This window comes from Peromyscus leucopus, chromosome 19 (assembly GCF_004664715.2).
Source record: "Peromyscus leucopus breed LL Stock chromosome 19, UCI_PerLeu_2.1, whole genome shotgun sequence".
Classification (NCBI taxonomy): Eukaryota; Metazoa; Chordata; class Mammalia; order Rodentia; family Cricetidae; genus Peromyscus; species Peromyscus leucopus.
In genome coordinates, this window is record NC_051079.1 from 34,942,409 (window position 1) to 34,962,526 (window position 20,118).

At 44.2% G+C, this 20,118-nt stretch overlaps 1 protein-coding gene across 3 annotated transcripts in view; it reads right to left on the minus strand.

The window, feature by feature from the left end:
* Sema6a (semaphorin 6A) overlaps nucleotides 1–20,118 on the minus strand; it is a 120,192-nt gene that overhangs the window by 11,615 nt on the left and 88,459 nt on the right. The window contains exons 12-19 of one of the 3 annotated variants that reach the window (XM_028871803.2): nucleotides 19,876–20,031; nucleotides 18,341–18,517; nucleotides 17,905–18,045; nucleotides 17,736–17,816; nucleotides 15,649–15,707; nucleotides 12,986–13,006; nucleotides 12,817–12,867; nucleotides 7,485–7,649 (exon numbers count right to left, since the gene is read on the minus strand). In XM_028871803.2, coding sequence (XP_028727636.1) covers nucleotides 7,485–7,649; nucleotides 12,817–12,867; nucleotides 12,986–13,006; nucleotides 15,649–15,707; nucleotides 17,736–17,816; nucleotides 17,905–18,045; nucleotides 18,341–18,517; nucleotides 19,876–20,031 — 851 coding nt within the window. The remainder of the gene's footprint in view (nucleotides 1–7,484; nucleotides 7,650–12,816; nucleotides 12,868–12,985; nucleotides 13,007–15,648; nucleotides 15,708–17,735; nucleotides 17,817–17,904; nucleotides 18,046–18,340; nucleotides 18,518–19,875; nucleotides 20,032–20,118) is intronic. The other 2 variants (XM_037197140.1, XM_037197141.1) reach the window with 2 other exon arrangements.

Genomic DNA, 20,118 nt, shown 5'->3' on the forward strand with positions numbered 1-20,118 from the left:
AATGAAACCCATCTAACAGTACCCCCAAATCAGCTCCTTAAACTCCATTCATGACCACTGAAAATTTGCTCAGGGCATTAAAAAAGTCTTTCCCCCTACCTCTTCACGACTAGACATAAGAAAAGGAACCCAGGAAGGTAAGGAGGAACCTGAGTTCATGTTTCACCCCAATGTCAAGGTACTGCATTATGATACCAAAAATGCCCAGCATGGCATCGTACTCAGTGGAACCTGGCACTTTGTGTCTGTAAAGGCGAACTGAATCTGAAAACCCATAGAAATGCATGACATTTTAAGTTACATTAAATTTCTGTTGTGTGCTTTTAAATCACAGAGTGCAAGGCCAATCAGCACTTGGGGTGTATTTATTACCCTAACAAATGTCAGATGATTGTGTCCAGCATTATCTATTATTTATGAATAACAAGAGGCTGGAGCACTGCAAATGACGCACTTTAATATGTCTAAAAGGTTAGGCATAATACAGTTTACAGCCCTATAAATTTCTGGACACCGATTTCCCCTTTGAAGAAAGCCCTGTCAGTGGCCGTCCATACGGAACTTCTATTATTTCTGTACCATTCATAATCACTGCCTCAGACTCCAGTGAAGTCATGGTAGGTGCACGTTTGAAAAGAAATGCATCCATTCCTCCATGATTCCTGCCTCTGATTCAGCTTGAGTTCCAGCTTGACTCCCTTCCGCATGGATTGTTATTGGGATGTGTGAGCCAAGTAAGGGCTTCCCTCCCCGAGCTGCCTTGGGTCATGGTGACTTTCACAGCAACAGAAGGCAAAGCAGGACTCTGCAGCTGTTAAACTTCAGACACAGAGGGATGCTTCGGAGAAAGTACGTCGCGTGAGGGAACTAGGATAAACCAGTGGGTTCAGGTAGAAAAAAACAGACAGGATACTTGCTAAATATAAACTTGGATAATAAACAATAGTGCTTTAAGAGAAAAGTATGTCTCATGTAATATTTGGTATATGCTTACACTAGAAGCATTCACTTTTATCTAAATATTTTAAAAATTGTATTTAAGTGTATTTTGAAGCTCAAATTTCTCTGAGCACGTTGTATTTTACCTAGCAGTCCGCCTTTTCTACTTTCCAGCAATGGGTTTCCATGGCTCTATGACTCGCACAGTCATTTAAAAGCTTATTAAAATTGCTGTGTGTGTGTGTGTGTGTGTGTGTGTGTGTGTGTGTGTGTGTACACATACATGCTGGTGCCATAGCACGCACATGTAGGTCAGAGGACAATTTTTGATCGTCACATCTCTCCATCCATCATGTGGGTCCCCGAGATCAAACTCACGTCCTCAGGGATTCACCCACTGAGCCCCTCCACCAGCCCATGAACAAACACTTCTGATACAGACTTGAAAGTGTTGGAGGTTAGCACCGCTTGACAGAGAGCTATAAAAATGATATTAAACTCTTCATGGGGCGGACGCAGCACAACGTACACTTAGAAATGCTGGCATTCTAAGAGTTCTCTTTTCCTTACCGTCGGGAGCTGTGTGTGCACCATTTTCCCACGGACAGCACAGTGTACCTTCCCTCTGACACCTCGAACGGCAATTAATGAACTCTGTTACAGTCAATCCTCCCCATCTCAGCTGCCCTACCTCTGACCACGCATGTTCTTCTTACTGTTTTGAACTTCAGATGGACCAGTGGAGCTAAGGGCCCCTTGTTCCTCCCACCACTGGACCCACAAGATAGCAGCCTTTTCTCTAGAACTTTCCTGGAGACCAGTCATGCTCCAAGATCACATCCGAAGATGACTGTGAGGCTACATGAAAACTGTGCAATCGGTGTGGTTCGGTTGCAGACATTTTAGAGAAAGCTCCAGCTATTCAAGAAGTCAGTGTTTAGACAGAAGTCCTCTATCCAACACTCCCATTATCCTCTCTTCCCAGTTTGGGGATCCATTACTGCCATGATATTGGCACTGAAGGAAAATGGGCTGGGCCACCGCGTCCATCGGAGCGCCACACCCTTGCTGTTGGCAGCCTGTGGCTGTTCCCAGCGTTGACTGTGTATTTCTTGATTGGACTCACAGAGGCCACGCTGACCACATAGGCATTTTGTCACTGTTACTTCTACGTGTGTCTCACGGGTCTGGCAGCTGGATATGCCTTAGACAGCAAGGGGTGTGTCTGTCTCACTTAGCTAGCCCAGAGGACACCTCAATGGCATCCAAAACTGCACTTTAGGATCAGTGATTAATTTTTCCTAAGACACCGAAGAAAACATTTTTTTTTTCCAGCATGTTACTGAAGAAAGAGCACAAAACATCTGGCTTAAGTCAAGAAGGCAGCTGTTTGTCTTCACATTACTATCAGGAGGAGTAACGTTTTCTGTGCATAAAACCACTTGTAAAAAGTTTGATAAGAGCCAAGAAATCGTTTTTTTCTTCTTGGGAGAACTGGCATGCTCTTAAACACCGAATCGGGGAGGTTTTAAGCACTGGCGAGTATTGCAACTCTAATAACCGGACCTGTGCTCTGTGGTTCAGTGTACTTGACTCTGGTAGCATGGAGTCCTCAGTCTGTTAGCACAGAGGGCCTCGCTCTGAAGGTCTGGGACTCACAGAGTGAGCAGAGGGAAAGGGAAGAAGGGTCAGTGTATGTATTTTCAGGACGGGGGAACAGGTGACAGCTCTGAAGAAGCAGGGGTGCTGGAGGTAACCTTTCCCTCAGGCCACCGTGTGGTTAAAAACTAGCGGCCTACTATTCCAGGGAGCTCACGGCGGATTGAGAAAAACGTGACAGGTGCCCGTAAGCCTACAGAGGCGAATTTCCTTATGGTCTAAATCCATTTGTCTTTAAACACACACTTGACTACAGTTCTCTTGCCCAACTTCAAAGCTTGGCTGTCAGGACAGAAATGAGAAGAACACAGGGTTGTCAGTTTTAACACCGACTCTTGGTCACTTGGCCTTGAAGTGCCCAGACAGCCCAGGGCTTGGAAGCCATCAGATCTCCTTCCGAGCGCCAAGGGCAGTGTGCTTGGTAGCAGTTCCATCCCTTACCGGACTCTTTCAGTCCCTCTAGGCCAGCACTACCCAAACTTTATGAAGTCAGGGACCATTTCTACAGCTCTGGCTACACCAACAAGTCTCACCATATGACTTACTTAGTAGTATATCTTACGACCTCCGCTATGACTCCTTACGTAAGATTTGCTTTAACTTTTACAATATTCCACATGGAGAATTCACATTACTGTTATATTTTTATATATAAAATGACTGTCACTTTTCATGGACAGAAAGTTAACTTAAAAATATTAACTGGAAGCAAACCAATATTCATGCTCGTTAAGTCCAGTCGCAAGATAAAGCTCCAGTCTGAAGCCTGTTTTTTGTTATTGGTTACACAGGGATACCAGCAAGTTTGGGAAACTATTGACAACAAAGAATCGAGAGGCAACTACAATTAAGACATAGTTAAGAAAGAGGGGGCACACATTCCCTCCATAGCACTCGCTATTCCCGAAGGTCACCATGTCCCCAGGTCACGTAAACCATCCTCATTCCATGTAAGGTGCTACACATCCCACTGGGAGGCAATACCATCACAGGCTATGATGCATTCAGAAAATAAGCAATTGGCATAAAAGAGGACCATTGACAAATTCCAATTCATAGACTTGCATTCAGGATGGGCATAAAACCATGGGCACTCCACTCATTCGCTCCATAGACTTCACAAGTCTAACCAGGGGCTTATTTCCTAAACTAATTACACACTGATTAAAATACTGTCTACAGTTACTATTCATTTTATTTCAATTTAAACGCTGCTTACACTTCTTCCCCCTCGTCTACAGTGACCGTCTCTTTTTGACTAAGCATGACCAGGTGACAGCATCTCACTCTCTCAGTTTCCTGAAATGGACAAGCATGCCATTTCTCACCAAATGAGAATGTCTGCTCTTCTAGTTACCATTTCCGCTGCTTTTCAGAGGACTCATGAGCGCAGCAGTCAATGAAGTCTGAAGAGGGGATCTCCCTCTGCTCGTGAGTCCCCTCGTATATACCAATGGCAGGCTTGGGGTGACGTTTCATATTGGTGGCAGCTCTGCACCCGCCCGACTGCCTGCTGCATCTTCGAGCCCCCTTGGGAATCCGGTTTTATACCACTCATTATTTCAGAAAGAGAAAGGGGCTACAACAGTGGTTGTTCTCTCCCCAAGTCTGTCTAATTTAAAAAAAGAAAGCTCTTACATCTTTTGCTGTGGGGAGGCGTGGTGGAGAGTAAGGCCCGACCTAAAAATAAACCGGGTTCTCTCTTTTATTTATATGTAATTAGAGCCCCTTTGCAACTACCCATTACCACCTCAATAGTTATTGGATGGATACAAAATATATATTTTTAGATGTGGCAAAAACCAAGAAAGGAGGAGTCAGGCTGCATCTAATTTATCAAGTCGATGATTAAAAGGTTGGCCTGAGAGGTTCCAGATATCTAGGGACCCCGATATAAAACAGCGGTTGGCTGTGTTTTTTTTTTTTTTACTAATGAATCCAGGGCTTGGAAAACACCAGGCATTTTTAAAGAATAGGAGCAAGGCCAGAGACATTATACAAGGCCAATAGGGTAATAAAGAGCAAGGCCAGGTACTGAGAGAGAAAATGACTTCTCTTTCTATGAAAACGCTTCTTTGTGCCTCGCAGGTTTCCTCTCACGCTTTTGTGACAGTGTGGTAGTGTATCCCCACAGCTTCTGAACGCTACTCACAGTATAGAAGGAAAGAGCCTTGGAACATTCCACGGGTGGGGGTGGGGGGGTGGGCGGAGGGCTTGGGTCTGCTCTTTTGAAAGGGGAGGCTAAGAGCAATGGTAGCAGAAGGGGGTTAGACGGCAGGGTGAGGAGGACGGTGCTGTGACGGAGGTGCGGGATGCACAGGGTTAAAACCAAGACCAAAGACATAACAAGGAAAAGAAAGGGAAAGCAGCAAACATACTCTGGAAATGTGTTTTGGAGGGTGGAGCGGACAAAGAATGGGCCCGGCCCGAGGTCAGTCAGTGGCTGGGCAGTGCTAAGCCAGTTGGGCTCATGCTGCTCACGGATGCTTTATCACTGGCGCAAATAAAGGCCACTGGACACTCGCTCCTCCTCCTCCTCCTCCTCCTCAGATGCTGGTCAGCGGACACAGTTTCTGCTTCGTGGAGAAATGTGGAGCATCTCAGAAACAATTCCAGAGTATCTTTGGCTCCGGAAGCTGGAGCACACACACGTGTCACATTCCCATGAGACAATCGGCCCAGTGAAAAGAGCGCCCGCAGAGGCCCCTTAGGAAACCCAGACAAATCCAGCATCCCAGCGGATGCCGAACACGAGGATGTGACGCCATCAAAGCACTGACATCAGGAGATGAAAGGAAGCCAGGAGACCACAGGTTGGGTCAGGTTGAGGGACATCGTCGTGAGTCAGAAAAGGAACGAGACTTTTCCAACAGAGGAACATCGTCACCAAGTCATACCACACAGTGCTCGGCAAAACAAAACGGGAAGTTGGAAACAAATCATAAACAGCAAACAGAATGGTCATTCAGAGAAAAGGGGAATCAAAAAAAAAAAAATCGTAAAAATCATGGTACAGGGAACATTAAGCTCTGTCATTTCCGATTTCTGCATAACAGCTCATTGGCATTGCCCCATCAATCATATACTGCAGCCGTCCAAAACCAAACTCGTGTTTGACGGGGCAAGGCAAGGAGGTGGGTCATAGCACAAGAACAGCAACCATGTTAAACACCCATGGGGTCACCTCTGCCACCATTGTCTGAGCCTGTGTGGACTGCTTCCAGCTCCGTCAGCGTTCATAACAAGACTCGGGAGAGGGAACACGGCCGGATTTTAAAACAGCCTGTCAAAGTGCTAATTGGATTCCCGGAGAACCTCCGTTACTTAGGGGAGTGGACAAATGGAGAAAATCCATGCTGCCCCTCTCAGTGAAGCGCAGAGAAAAGACTGCAACCCATGCCTGCCGACAGAGACCTTTTTTTTTTCCCTAGAAAAGTGTAGCAGGTGAAAACAAAGCGATTTAAAAAAAAAAAACAAAAAAAACTAAGTTGTCTCTACTTGAGACTACAGTCAGGGGTGACGTATCTGAGGTCTGAAGCCACACACAAATAATGGCACATGCTGAGACTTGTGGCCTGTCGGGCAGTTTCCTCTTTACTGAATACTTTCTCAGGCTGGTAAGGACAGATCCCTCTAACTTAGAGAGGCTGATGAGACAAAACCAGCTTTGTTCTTCTTTAAATAGATTCAGAGCGGGGACATAGGGAGAAACAGAAGTCTATAGAAGAATAATAAAATCAGCAGAGAGGATGCACAGGAGAGCAGGATAAAAGGGCCATCTTTACCATTTCGGCTCAGGAACTAGGGCAAGAGAGTGCTCGCTGCTTACAGGACAAAAGCAGATTAATATATATATATATAAAGAAATAGCATGGGAGTCCAGAAAGGAGTCCATCGGGGGGAGGGGAAACATGAATGCTGAAAACTCCAGGAGAAGGCAGGACATGACTCTCCTCCAAGGGTCCCCCTGGATGCCTGGCCCTCAAAACTCCAACCCCAACTTGGACAGAACTCTTGCAAACATATAGAAGCAAACAGTTCTGCATGGGGGGAGATGGCTCAGCCACATAAGCGGGCTCTTGAGCTTTGATTTACAAGACTGTTTGGGGGATAAGTAAAGACCTCTCTGATCGCAGCTGCAGCTGAAGCAGGATGCGCTACCGGAAGCAGCCAACAGCTCAAAAAGACATGACATCCCCTGTCTGGAGGCCAGCACAGAAAGCGAAGGAGAATTTAGGACAGTTGTTCACAGTCGAGTCCCTTTCATTTAGCGAGGCTTCCATTCCGTGGCAAACACATAGCAATTCTGCTTCATCAAATAACATATTTTTGTTGCAGCTCTTGCCCCCCAAGGGTGACGACAGTAGTCTGAGGACCACGGGCCTGTTCAGAGTCAGTACCATGAGAGAGGGTAACACCAGGAGGAGGGAAAGACTTTGCCGTTATTCCTCAAGTCACTGACTAGCAGGCTTTCGTTTCCATGGCTTTCACGTGCCAAAGCCGGCACAGCAGTCCCACCCACTATGGTGGGGAAAGAGGGTCTAAAAACCTATAGCATCAGACATGGAGGAGTTCAGAGGACTGGGAAGGGGTCTGCGGGGTAAGCATCTGCTCTGGACCAGTCTAAGCCTCTTCTGGAGAGAGGAAGCCCACGAGGATGTGCTATTGGTTTTGTGTGGTTTCTCCTGGGCCAGGGGACAACTGGGGATCAAGCCTGACCCAAGGGCTGGGTTGCAGTCTTTTCTGAGATGCTTTCAATCAGGTGCACAGGAGGTTCCCAATGCTGCTAGATTTAGCTGGAAGCAGATACACAGTCCTCCCCTTTCCCCCGCCCCTCACCTCCCCGCCCCCCACTCCCCGAGGAAGAGGCACTTCCAAGGCCTTACCCTTCTTGTCCTGGTGATTATGTGAGGACACTGCCCCCAAAGGGTCTGTGCTGCCGGGTGCCTCGAGCAGGTTGTTCCAGTCCAGCATGCCTCCCCTAGACTCATACCCCTCTTGGGATGCCGAATCTGACGTGGTGGTGCTGGGCAAGAGGGAACTGGAGTGCCCTGTTTTCATCACAAATACAGTTAGGGAAACATCACCACACAACACATTCCCTTTGCTCAGAGGCCGGGAGATAGGACACCCATGATGACCTTGAGACCGAGGGTATGCCTTAGCAGTGACAAGGCTTGCTGGCAGGGGTGCACTGTCCTGTGCTAGGCAGAAGACCCTCTGACCCTTGCAGTTAAAAGTCAAAAGGCCAGAGACAGTCTCAACCACACGTTGGGTGAGCCTTGGAAATCACTTACCCTGTCCTTGGCCACACCACAGGGACAGTGACCCCTTCCAGAGTTAGGAAGATAAAAAGACACAACAGTCCTTCCTAACGTCCTTCCCTGGAACACTTCCCGTGGCAGCATGAGAGGCACTCTAGGGAACATGGTTTGTGACTGATGGGGCATCGATGACAGTGGATGGCCTCTCCCATCACCAACGACAGCCTGTCTCAAGCCCTTCCCAGCGAGGCTCCACAGTGTGTCTAGTGCTCAGTTTCAGCTCAGCCTCGTGGGCATTTCCTATTCTGGGAGATGCTCTCTCTCCCACGGGATCCACTCCCACCTCTTTGGCAGGGAAAAAAAACCTCCTCTGCTACCTGTTGTTACGGGCGCACCTTCTGTGTCTAGAGCTGGTTTCTGAGTTTCATGACTCAGATGTATGAGACATTGTTTTTCTGGCCTCACTGACTGAGAAGGATAAACCAGAAAAAGGTAGATTTCGATCTCGGACGTGGCCCAGCACAGGATAGTGCCAGAAGGCAGGTAAGACCGGGAGTCATGGCAGATACCCTAGACATTTCCTGTGAGCACATTTAGAAGCTTCCTCTCCATCATGCCACGAGATTAAATGCAGATTGTATCGGATCCTTTCATCTCGGCTGTCAAAATGATTTAAAGAAGTCTGATTAGCAGTCCTCTCTTGTAGAAATAAAATACAGCCTCTCTGCGACTTTTGAGTGGATTATTAAACCATCTCGCCTAAAGTAACATCTTGAGCACTTAAAAAAAAAAAAGACCACTGAGCATAATAGCTCATGCCTGTGATCCCAACACTTGGGAGGCTGAGGCAGGAGATTTGCTCTGCTCTTGGGCCAGTCGAGGCACGACAGAATATGTTCCAGGTAAGCCTGGGAAAGAAACCAAGCTAGCTAATGCATGTGTGTAATCAATGTCTTTGGCACAATGGAGAATAGACTCGGAGGAATTCTAAAACTTCTAGCCTCAGGATATGAACACCTTGGACATGATAAATAAAATACTGGCCACCAGAAAGAGAGATTCCATTGATAAATGCACCCCACCTCTCTCTATTCTTTGAAAATCTGCAGTGATCACTGGAAGTTGGAGTCCCAGGAGACTTTAGGATTACAAATCTAAAATGATGTATTTTAAAAACAGCTTTCATCTTGAACTGCTGCTGCCAGTGCAAAGCAAGTCAAGAGAAGAGGTTCGAGTCAGCAATGGTGATTTCTTCGGACCCATCACACTTGAATGCTATCATGAAGCTTCAGTAACATTTCAGAAGTTCTCTGTCAGCGTAGAACCTGTGTGGTTCCCACGCAGCTCCCAACATCTGTTTTGTTGAAAATAGTCTGCTTCAGAGCCCACTGCTAAAAATATGCTCATTTAAGACTCAAAGAATGTTTGATTTTCTAGACATTGCGTTTCTGAGTTCTGTATCCCATCCAATGCTGATAAGAGGACAGGATTGGGCAAATCAGCCCGAGAAATGGAAAAAAAGAAAATTTCCTTCCTGCTTACACTGGGGTCTGAAATATGTTTATTTCCACATCTTTATGAATTCAAAACTACATAAAGAAAAAAAATATGGCCAGCCTAAAATACAACTCAGCACCCAACATAAGAAAACAAATTGAACTAGCTTTGTAGGTGGGTAGGGAGGTGCAGTGGTAGGAAGGGGGGGGGAGTTATGCTCCCCTTCAAGTAGCAAGAATTTCTTCTACCTGAATTGATAGGCGTTTTGAGCACTTTCAATTTAACTGTGTTCAAGGGGCAATTTTATGGTAATGCCATAAGTATGCTTTAGTGAGTACATTTCTTAATATGGTAATCTAGGGGAAATATATGCCTAAGGGACACATTTTCTGTAGAAAGATTTCCTGGACCATATGCTACAGATACATGGAAAACTCATTGGTGATGGAACGCTATGGCTACGAGAGGAAATTAATGTGGACCAGATGGTGGTTAGGTAGGAAAATGCTTTACACAAATGTGAGAAATCAGCCTCTTCGTATCTCTGAAGTGTTAGTCTAATACACACCACATCTCGATTTTCTGTATGTAAATCTAGAGAAACTATGCATCTGATTTACTCCAAAAAAAAAAAAGTCTTTGCAATCTTTTAAACTTGTGCTTAAGGGCAAAAAGCATGGGTTGGCAATAAATTAACCAGAGAGCAGATGCTTGAGCCTCAAAAAGTTTAGAGCCACCAGGAGAGAGTGGAGAATAGCCACTTCTGTGAGCAAGCAAGGAGAGTATTCTTATGATGATTCTCCATGCCTAAATACAGCTGCTAGGAGATCGTGATGTTCTTTCTCACAACTTGACTTTACAGGCTATATGATTTGTACACGTTGTCTATGAGACTTTGTAACCAAAATGACTGGTGGACATGGTATGGCATGTCACTAGATTTGCGGCAATCATGAGTCCAATAAGAGAGGTCACATTTAACCAGTCGGACAGAGTGGATGCTCTGATAGTCTTCAAAGATACAAAAACTCTAGATATATCCAAAAAGTTAATTTTCATGCATCATGTCGTTTCTCTACATCTACTATGATTCTAGAGGTTAGAGACCATTTCTACTACTCAACTGTTAACAACGACTGTAGTCGATTAGTTATAAAAGGGACACTAATTCAATACAGAGAGGAAGAGAGAGAGAGAAGACAGTCAGGACCCAATTCACTAAAAGGGGTTTTTGCATATGTGACTGGTGTTGCCTACAGCATTAGCCAACAGAAAGCTCGCGCAGCGCATTAAAACAATCCCTTCACCTGGGACAGGAAATTCCATGTTTGTGGTTTGTTCTCTGGGCCTAAATTAGCCAGGAAGTGCATGACATGCAGAGGACAAACTACTAACGGTGCAGGTGCATTCTGGGTGGTCTTCCTCATCTATCTTCATGTCCATAAAAGTAGACATTAGGTCCTTCCTCTGAGGCTACAAATCCTGCACCTACTCCATTGGCTGGCACAGAGCAGTCAGTCAACAAATATTTGTTGGGTGAATTAATATTTTCTTAGTCAAGGTCAACATAGCCATCAGTTATGAGACTATATAAGTACTGTATAGAGAGAGCATCACTCTTTCTTTTTTCTCTAAAAAATATGTTACGTTTTCCCTCCTTTAAAAGCCTCTCTCTATGCCCTCTTACTAACTTCCTGACCTCTATGGTGGACCATCATTCATTTTGATGGTCAAGTAGTCACCTAACCGCTGCATACTGAATGGCTCCTACCTGCAATGGGCAGGATCAGAAGCTAAAGGAAAGCCCCACCCTTTGGTTTCCTTACAGAAGCTTCAGGTCAAAGGCTCACAACAACTGAGCATTGTCCTATAAAGTTTTAATTTTTCCACTAACATATGGAAAAATTAAGAAATGCCTCTTCTTTGAGGAGGAAAGATTCACTTGCTTGAAGAATGAGTTTTTGTTCTGTCCATAAAGAGCATCCCAGAGCTTAATTATATGTTCAAAGAATTCCCTGGGAGTTAAAATTGGTCTTGAACAATTGATGAATGCTAGGAAGGTTGCTGGTTCGATTAGTTTCAAGGTCTGGATTTCTCAACATCTGATAAAAATTATTCAGCTATAGGCAACGATGGCAGAGTCTGACATCACAAAAGAACAGGTGTTAAGTGGTTTCCTTCCAGAAGGTTAAGGTTAAGCCAGATGACATTTGCCTTTTGAGCAATTTTCTCCTGGTCTGCTGTTCAATATTCTGGTTTAAATCATAGATGAGAGGATGCCAAAGGTGGAGAAATCCTGTGGACTCCTCTGTTCCACCCTGCCTCCCACCAGGAGGGGGCTGGGCAGGAGGAACAGATTGCACAGCTCTGGCTTTTAAGACAGTCTTGAAGACTTCAGTGAGCCTTCTAATTTATGCTAATTGGTCTCACAGATTGAAAATTTACACAGGGGGATTGAGCACATTTGTAGACACCTAGAACTTGTCTCTGCATCCGAAACCTTGTGTTTTTCCTCTTCTTTTCACCTTTCCCTTCATTTTAACCTATCCTTATATTTAAAGACTGTCCTTTAACAATTCATTTGTTGTACATCTCAATCACAAAAACTACAGATGTACAAATGGCTGGACTCATGGTCCGAATTAAAAGGCAAAAGCTTAAATTTGATACCCCAGAGATGTTTTCATATTGTTTTGAAAAACACATTCAACCATTTAACTTAGGAGACATTTGGGGGTTTATTTAAAAACAAAAATGAAGCAGGTGCATTTTGGCTTGCACAAAAAGAAGTAAGGACACTTCCTGAACTTCCATCAGTACTTGTGGATTTCAGGCAGAGAACAATGGGAGAAATCCTGTTTGGACAGCACGCCCTTGCCCCATACTTCCTCATATACATTCTGAAGAAATCGCACTGGAAAATATGTGTAAGTATTCAAACGCTTTCTGAGCTTAAATTTTGTTGGTCAATTTCATGCTACACTGCACGTGTTTGCCTCATAAGACCCTGGTGTTTGTGCCCTATATGGGGATTTCTCTTTGGGGGAGGTTATCCTGACGACCAGGACTGGGGAGATGGTATTGTGGAGGCTACAATTTATGAGTTAGAGCCACTGTTCTTTTGTTTTGAATCTCCTTATATACAGGCATATTCAAAAAGAAGAAATTTCTTTTCACTTGAGAATCAATTAGATGTATTTGCCAAATTCTTGAATGTTGGCATGTTTCATATTATATGGATTAAATATTTAAGATCTCCCTTATCAACTGTCCCATATAAACAGAGTTGTTTTTGTTTTTTTTTTAAGTATAGTGAAATCTAGAAATACATTTAGTGAATTGGGGCCCTGAAGTAACAAAGAATCTGGTCTCTGATTAGGAATGAAAACTAGAAACTACCAAAGATGAGTAACTTTAAGTATTAATAGATATGTATATATATCATCAATAAACTGACCATACACTGTGTTGAAAGACATTTCATAATCTGGTAGAGGAGTTGAAATGTCTATAAAAAATAAGGATAAAAATTAATTAAAAAGAAAACTAAGGTTTAAAAATACTCAGGTGGATTAGTGCAATAGATTTCCATGGACATGAAATTATGACAGTAACGTCTTCCTTACCATTCAGTGCCACGAAGGAATCTGAAAGACAAAAGCAGGGAGATGGTTACTGAACTGCACACAGGGAGTGGGGATAGCTAATGAGAACTGGGCCAATGGGGAAGCCCCAACACCGGAAACTGCTCCTCACTTCCTGCTTGTAACCTGAGCTCCTTCCTACGCAGTCCCATGTCCTGTCTCCAGATCTCTTCCACTGCTGAGTTTTCCCCAAACCCCTTGCTAACAGGCAGAGGAAACCCAAGGGTTAGCAGAGGAAATGGTCCCTGCAATGACCGTATGAGAGTCAAGAAGCCGCGCTCCATTTTGTACAAAGGGGCACGGCTGTGGGTAAAGTAACCCAGCCACATGCATAAGAAAGAACGTCTCTTCGTGTTCTATCTGGCTCCATCCTCATGAATGAACTGAGAGAGCTATCCAGTATCATAATCCATAACGTTCTGAACTCATCAGCAGTTTTAGTTTGGGAATTAAAACTCCAAACCCAAATTTGGGAAGTCACACATGTAGGTCTGTGTGCTGGTGTCAAGGTCAGATCTCTGGTTCACCAAACACTGGCGCTCTATGACCAGTCTTCTAAGTGTGTCCAAGTCAGTGCAGCCACTACGCAAATACCTTCTGACTACGGACACATACACAAGTATGTGGGATGGGAGCAGTTCCTGTTCTGGTGGAGCATGCAGAGAGGAGAAGCCCCCAGGACAGCGGGCAGGCAGGGGCATGGTCTCACCTTCTGCCGGGTAAAGGGTGGACCAAGAGGGAAATGGACTTTACAGCTGACCCTCGGCGTAAAGACTAAACCACCACATTGGAACCTTGTACTTTACATATACCTGTTCTCTTAGGTTCCTCTGCCTGAGAGCACAGGTGTGTGTGGGCACTTATACACACACTTAAACACATCAGCATCTTCTTTGTGTACTTCCCGATTCAAGCCAAATCTATTCCTGTTTTGCTACAGACACTTAGACCACCAGATCACTAAAATGAGACGAAAATATTTTCTAAAGCTAACTTAAGTATCTGTAACATCCCCATACCGGTACTCTTCCCCCCTCCCCCCCAAAAAAACCCTATCTTTCTAAAACTGAAACTACAAGGCACAAGATAATTAAGATGTAATGATTGAACTTCAAACCATTTTACTGATGCAGGTAAATAATTGTACACAAAGCACAGATGTTTGGGTAATAACACATCGCCTTTGCCAATTTTGATGTGTAATTATTCCCACACAATTATTTCATGTGAAGATATGATATAAAATGTTGGCCATATATTTTACTAATAATCCAAATTACGTAAGGACAAGAACTTGTAGATAAGGTTGATATTTGCCCTCATTATTTGATTTTTCTATATCTCTTGCAAAAGAATATGATAGAGAGTTGAATGATAACCTAGTCTGAAATTTCAGTACTTATATGACTTATGCTGGGCAGTGATGGTGCATGTCTTTAATCACAGCACTCAGGAGGCAGAGGCAGGCAGATCTCTGTGAGCTCAAGGCCAGCCTGGTCTACAGAGTGAATTCTAGGACAGACTCCAAAAACTACACAGAGAAAAACGCTGTCTCGGAAAACCAAAAAAAAAAAAAAAAAAAAAAAAAAAAAACAAAAAAAAAAAAAACAAAAAACAAACAAACAAACAAACAAACAAAAACACCTGGAATTATATCCATGATCTTTATATAGAGTCCAATGCTGTTAGCCACTCCGTTTTGCTCCCTTAAGAGCTGTTTTTCAGTACCACTTTGAATGCAAATTTCATGAAATTCAGCACATGGAACTTTTTTTTTTAATCACAGACTAGTTGAGTTTCCTTTAAGAAGCCCACAGCCACATTTTCAGATCTGTCTTGCCTCCTTCCTGAATGCCTTTCTTTATCTTAATCCTAGTGCTTAGAGACTGTGTTTAAAAAAAAAAACTCCAATAAACTCCAACTGTGGTTTTAAAAAATAACAAACCCAAGAGCATTTCCTAAGAGCATGGCATTATTATTTAAGCTCACAACACTAAAGCATTTTCAGAGAATCCTGATATTGATCAGATCATAAGACTAGTGGACAGAGTTCTGAGATCTCTACTAGAAAATTCTAAGTAAAATGTTGCCACGTATCAGTATGTGACATGAACTCTGAGAATGACATTGTGGGTTAATTTCTACAAAGGGAACATTTAGAATTGCTTTATGCTCATGGGTTATTTCTTAAGTGTGTTTCTATCTCAAATGGTTTCATACAGCCATACTTTGAAAAATAATTACTTTCGCTGGTGAATATGTTGAAGAACACTAAAACAGCCCGACTCAATTAAAAAGCTAGAGCGCAATGATTAAGCTTTTGATTATTTGGCTAAAACGCAGTGTAATAGCACATTATGAAAAACAACAAAACTGTCACTTTTGTAACGGAAATACTGACATAAACGCTTTGCTATAATTAATATCCCCTAGGATGGATTTGTTCGGCAGCATTGGAATAATGGGAGAGGTGGCTGTATTTATAGTAATAATCCTGGACAGTGTTGGCTTCCACACACACCATTTCTTTTTGTTATGCTCAGAGTCGGCTGCACTGAGTTCTACATGTGGTGTGATGCTTCTAGACCATTCGATAAAAAGTGTCTTTATCCCTAGGCAGGCAGAGATTTTAAAACATTACTTACTGTGACAGTCTCCTAGGCCGTCTGTATTGCCACGCTCTACGTCCTGTTCAAAAGCCAGTCTTTAAAAAGAAAAATGGGAGAACAAGGAGAGAGAAAAATTTTTTTTAGTTTCATTAAAAAAAAAGTGACCCGTTTGCTAAACCGAGTGGCCAGCGTGAAAGAGAAACAGCTCTCTGAAGCTGATAAAAACGAGTTTTATATGAAACTCCAAAGAGAAGCTATGATAGCGGTGAGTTCAGATCTCACACAGGAAATTATTTATAAACCCACAGTTTGTGGGTTAGTCTCATCCTTTCCTTAAGCACTCCCTAAACTTGAAAAGTTTCCATGCTAACGTTCACTCCTCATATAAGCACCATGGGAAGTGTAGATGAAAGGGTCTGCTCCTCTCTGCTTCCCTCTCCACTCTTATCCTTGCTTTCCCAAGCTCTTTTTTCTATTCTCTTGCCTACAAAACACACAGAACCAGCGTTTAAAGGCACAACTGGCCGGTGAGCATGTGGAGCCTGTGAGAGGGAGGATGTTGACTGAGATCGTGTGCAATCCCCGTTCATTTGAATCCTCGGCGTTCTTGACTCCACCTCCATTCCTGGTCATCACCATTCATTTTGATTTTAAAACAATCCCACTAGATGTGTCCATTGGAAGTATCCTTCGGGAGAATTGTGTGCTTATACTTCTCACACGTAATTGAAAATTACATGATTTGTGGTCGCCTCGCTGTGTATCATGAGCCACGTAAGAAAACCGCTTTGAATGTCGCACCTTGATCTAATAATCCTTATTTAGCCTCGAATGTCATTGGCTAGGATGAAAATTAAATTCATCCTCTCAAGATACGGATTTCTTGTAATGAAAGCCAGTATCCATCCAGTCTCCGAACCCACTCTCCCAGCAGGGCTACACATGAGTTGAGCAGTGCCCTGTGGTACTGAAAGATGAACGCAGACGCAGGCATTAGAGGAAGTCCCCGAGAGTTTTGGTAGAAACTTTAAAATAGTTTGTCAAAACTGTGTTACCTCTGGTCAGTCGTTGAACCCAGGACAAACTAACTGATGAGCCCCTTCTCAGCCCCTCTCCCCACCCATCACTGATTCTTTCTGTGGATTTTCATGGAAAGATACAAAGCTCCAACTCCATGAAAAGTCAGCAGGGCCCCTTCGAAGCCACACTAATAATGTACAGCGGGCCATCTGCAGCCCTCGGGTTTCCAGGTTATCGTTTACAGTTATCGTCTGCTCTGTTCAAGAGAATATCTCTCCATGATGTGGACAGTGCTCACCAAGCAGCCTCCTCCACATGTCTAGCTATCTGAAAAGCAGAGAGGATGCTCCCAGCAGAGGAAAAGAGTTGTTTCACAGGTGCGACTGGGGAGGCTCTTCTGTTGAAGGAGAGCCCTAGACTGCCCTGGACACCTCACCTGCATTGTCCACAACTTCTCTGAGACACGCTTTGAATAGTTTTTTCCAAATGTTATTTTAGATTTCACATCCACTGAAGTTAAAAAAAAAGTCCTAGGCCGAGCAGAGGGGCTTGATCTAGAGGACCCATTGGGAAATGGCCAAGCGTTGATTGTGTATCTAAATGAGTGATAAGGTCAAGGTTTGTTCGGCACAGGGGAAAGCTTTATGGGCTGTGAACACCATGCTTGAAGCATGATCACATGGGTTGACGAATGCTCCGCCATTTCTTCTCAGCCTTGTATGGTCCATTAGCTGTGGCTGGACAAAGCATCCGCTAATCTAATTGGTACCCCGTGGCTCCTTCCTCTGCTGTCCTCAGCCATGATGCTCAAGGTGTGTTATCTTCATGTCCCACTTTCTAGGGAATACTTTAGGGGCCCACTGTGTTTCCCCTCGTGTTCTTAACCATCCCAGTCTGAGGGGGATTATCCTATGGACACTCTGCCACATCCGATGCTGAGTCTCTGAACTGTTGGGGATGGAGCTGGCGCCTGTCAGTTCCATGCCTGAAATTCTCATCCACAGAGGGATGAGTGCTGATGGTGTGAGCGAACACAGCCAAGCCTACATCTAGCGTGAAGAGTGATCGAGGCACTTTGCCCTCCCACACCTCAGGCTCCTTACCTGCTATGGGGTGACAGATGGACACAGGAACCACTTTCCTTTACCCACCCACAGTATGGGTCTCTGGAGGCAATACAGGTTCTGCGGGAAAAGGATGACTGTCAGCTACCAGGGATCACTTTCCTAACGACTATGGATTTTCGAATTGTCAATGAGGCAAAATACATACTTTTTACACTTCCCGTGCCGCTCACACCGACCAAGAGGCACCTTTATCACACAGGTAGAGAACGCAACATACAGGGAACCACTTGCTCTGTCCAGCTGCATGCCCATGATCCTTTTGTCTTCTACGCCATCATAGCTGCACCTAGTTTTAGGAGGTAGGAGAAGACCATCAGGAGATTCTTAGGAACAATTTTCTCTCCCCCGCCACCAACCTTGAACTCCATCTGTGGGCCGACACATTCACACCTCATGATTTAAGACACCCTTATGTGGACATTAATAGCAAGGAAAACGAATGCTCAATATTTTTTAGAGATGGTGTCAAAAGTAACTGAAAACTACATAAACTATCTGGTCGGCCACGATTTTCTAGCGGCAGAAAAGGTTACAGTAACGTGACAAAAAATTACCAAGAAGGGACCCAATGTTTGACTCACTTCTCTGGGTTGTAAACATTCATCTCCTCCAGGAAAAGGCTGCCATTTAAGAAACCACTGCTTCCTATCCTGGCCAGGAACTTCAAGATGATTCCCTTTTCTGATCCCAGGAAAACCACAGTGTGATTCTGATATGGCCCAGCCGCGTTGTCGACTGCAATTTTGGTCAGGCGGTATCTACAATGACAGGGTCACATTTGGAGGGGAAGAGGCTCTCTGTTAGTCTGTCATTAAAGGTCCCCTTTCCACTTCAAACAACTGCAACACAGCTCTCTAGTAACAATGGCATGAAAAATAGATGCCTGTAAGTAATGCTCTCAAGCTGTTCTGACCCCTTACTTTCATATGCAGAACGTTAGTCTAGCTCCAACAGGGAAAAGGAAGTATGTGTATAGAGAGGCCAAGTTCCATAATAAATAAGTATCCATAACCATATGAAACCACTCAGCAACGATGCCTTCCATGAGCAAGAAGAAAAGACTGACGGCACCAATGGAGAGGGCAGGCCTAAGAAGTGACTGTACTTAACATTTCTTTGTAGCATCGAGAAGGAAAGCAGTGGGTACCATTCTCCACGCTTTTCCTAGGAGGCGCAAAGTGTTGGTCAACAAGATGCAAGATTAAGAGAACATTCTGAGTGTGCACGGAGGAGTAAGGAGGCTCCTGAAGGTGGAGGGCTCAGAGCAGTACCAATACTGCTACTGTACTAATACTAATAATCAGGACCTGCAAGCCAAGCCACTTTTGGTAAGAGAATGGAGAGAGACAAGCAGACAGTTAAGTCTTAGTGGGTATCCTCATTCTATGAAATTCTTTGGTCATTCCACTTTTCATGGATACTCATTTGTCCTAAGTACCAAGACAGGAACTAGAAAACACCAGCCTAAGTAATAGGCCATGGCGGCTAGGTTATCGTCAAGCGAGATTTCATAGCTTAATAAAAGTCAGGGGATTAAAAAAAATGGGATAAACTCGCCATTTTGTGTTATTGACTGCCAATCTAGAAAAGCCTGCTGTATTATTTGAAAATACGCTCCCATCACAAAGGATGTTGGATGCTATCAGAGATCTCCAGTCAGCTACTGCTTCTCTGTTGGCATCACTTCAGATAACAAATACTAAGTTATAACTCCCTCCTGCTGGCACGCCGTTACGAATGTGGCGTCCCGTCATGCCAGCCACCCAGTCATGTGTAACCAAGCAGGTAACCGCTTCTTCTCACGGGTCCTGCCTCACCATTCCCCTGCACTGCACAGATTGGATTAATAAGCTAATCTGGAAGGAAATATTTTTCTTTCTTCTAATTGCTGGCATGTGTAGAACCGGCCTGAAAATACTGGCACTCTTCTCACTGAGAAGGCGGCAATGGGGAGTTAGTGGCATCTACCCAGCCTGTCAACATTTCCTTGCTGAATCCATGCCCAGGATAGCAGAAGATGTTTGTGGCATTTCAAAGCATGATCCACTGACAGGATCCACGAGCACAAGATAAAGTCAAGGAAATCCATTTGGGACGAGGCTTGCTTGACACCCACCTGACCATCGTCCTCAGGAACCACGGTCGGTTGATGATGGAAGGTACTGCCTCGTCCATCAGTGGATGCGTCTTAATGAAGTTCAGGGTATCGTCCGGAAACTCATTGGAGGTTGCATACTTTTCTAAAGAGGATGAGCCAGCACAACAACCTGGCCTAAAACGAAACAAAGGTTGGGGTGTTTGAGGGGAAGAGTTGTTTCATGCCTTCTGGCAAATTCTTTGAATGAACTGCTTCTCTCAG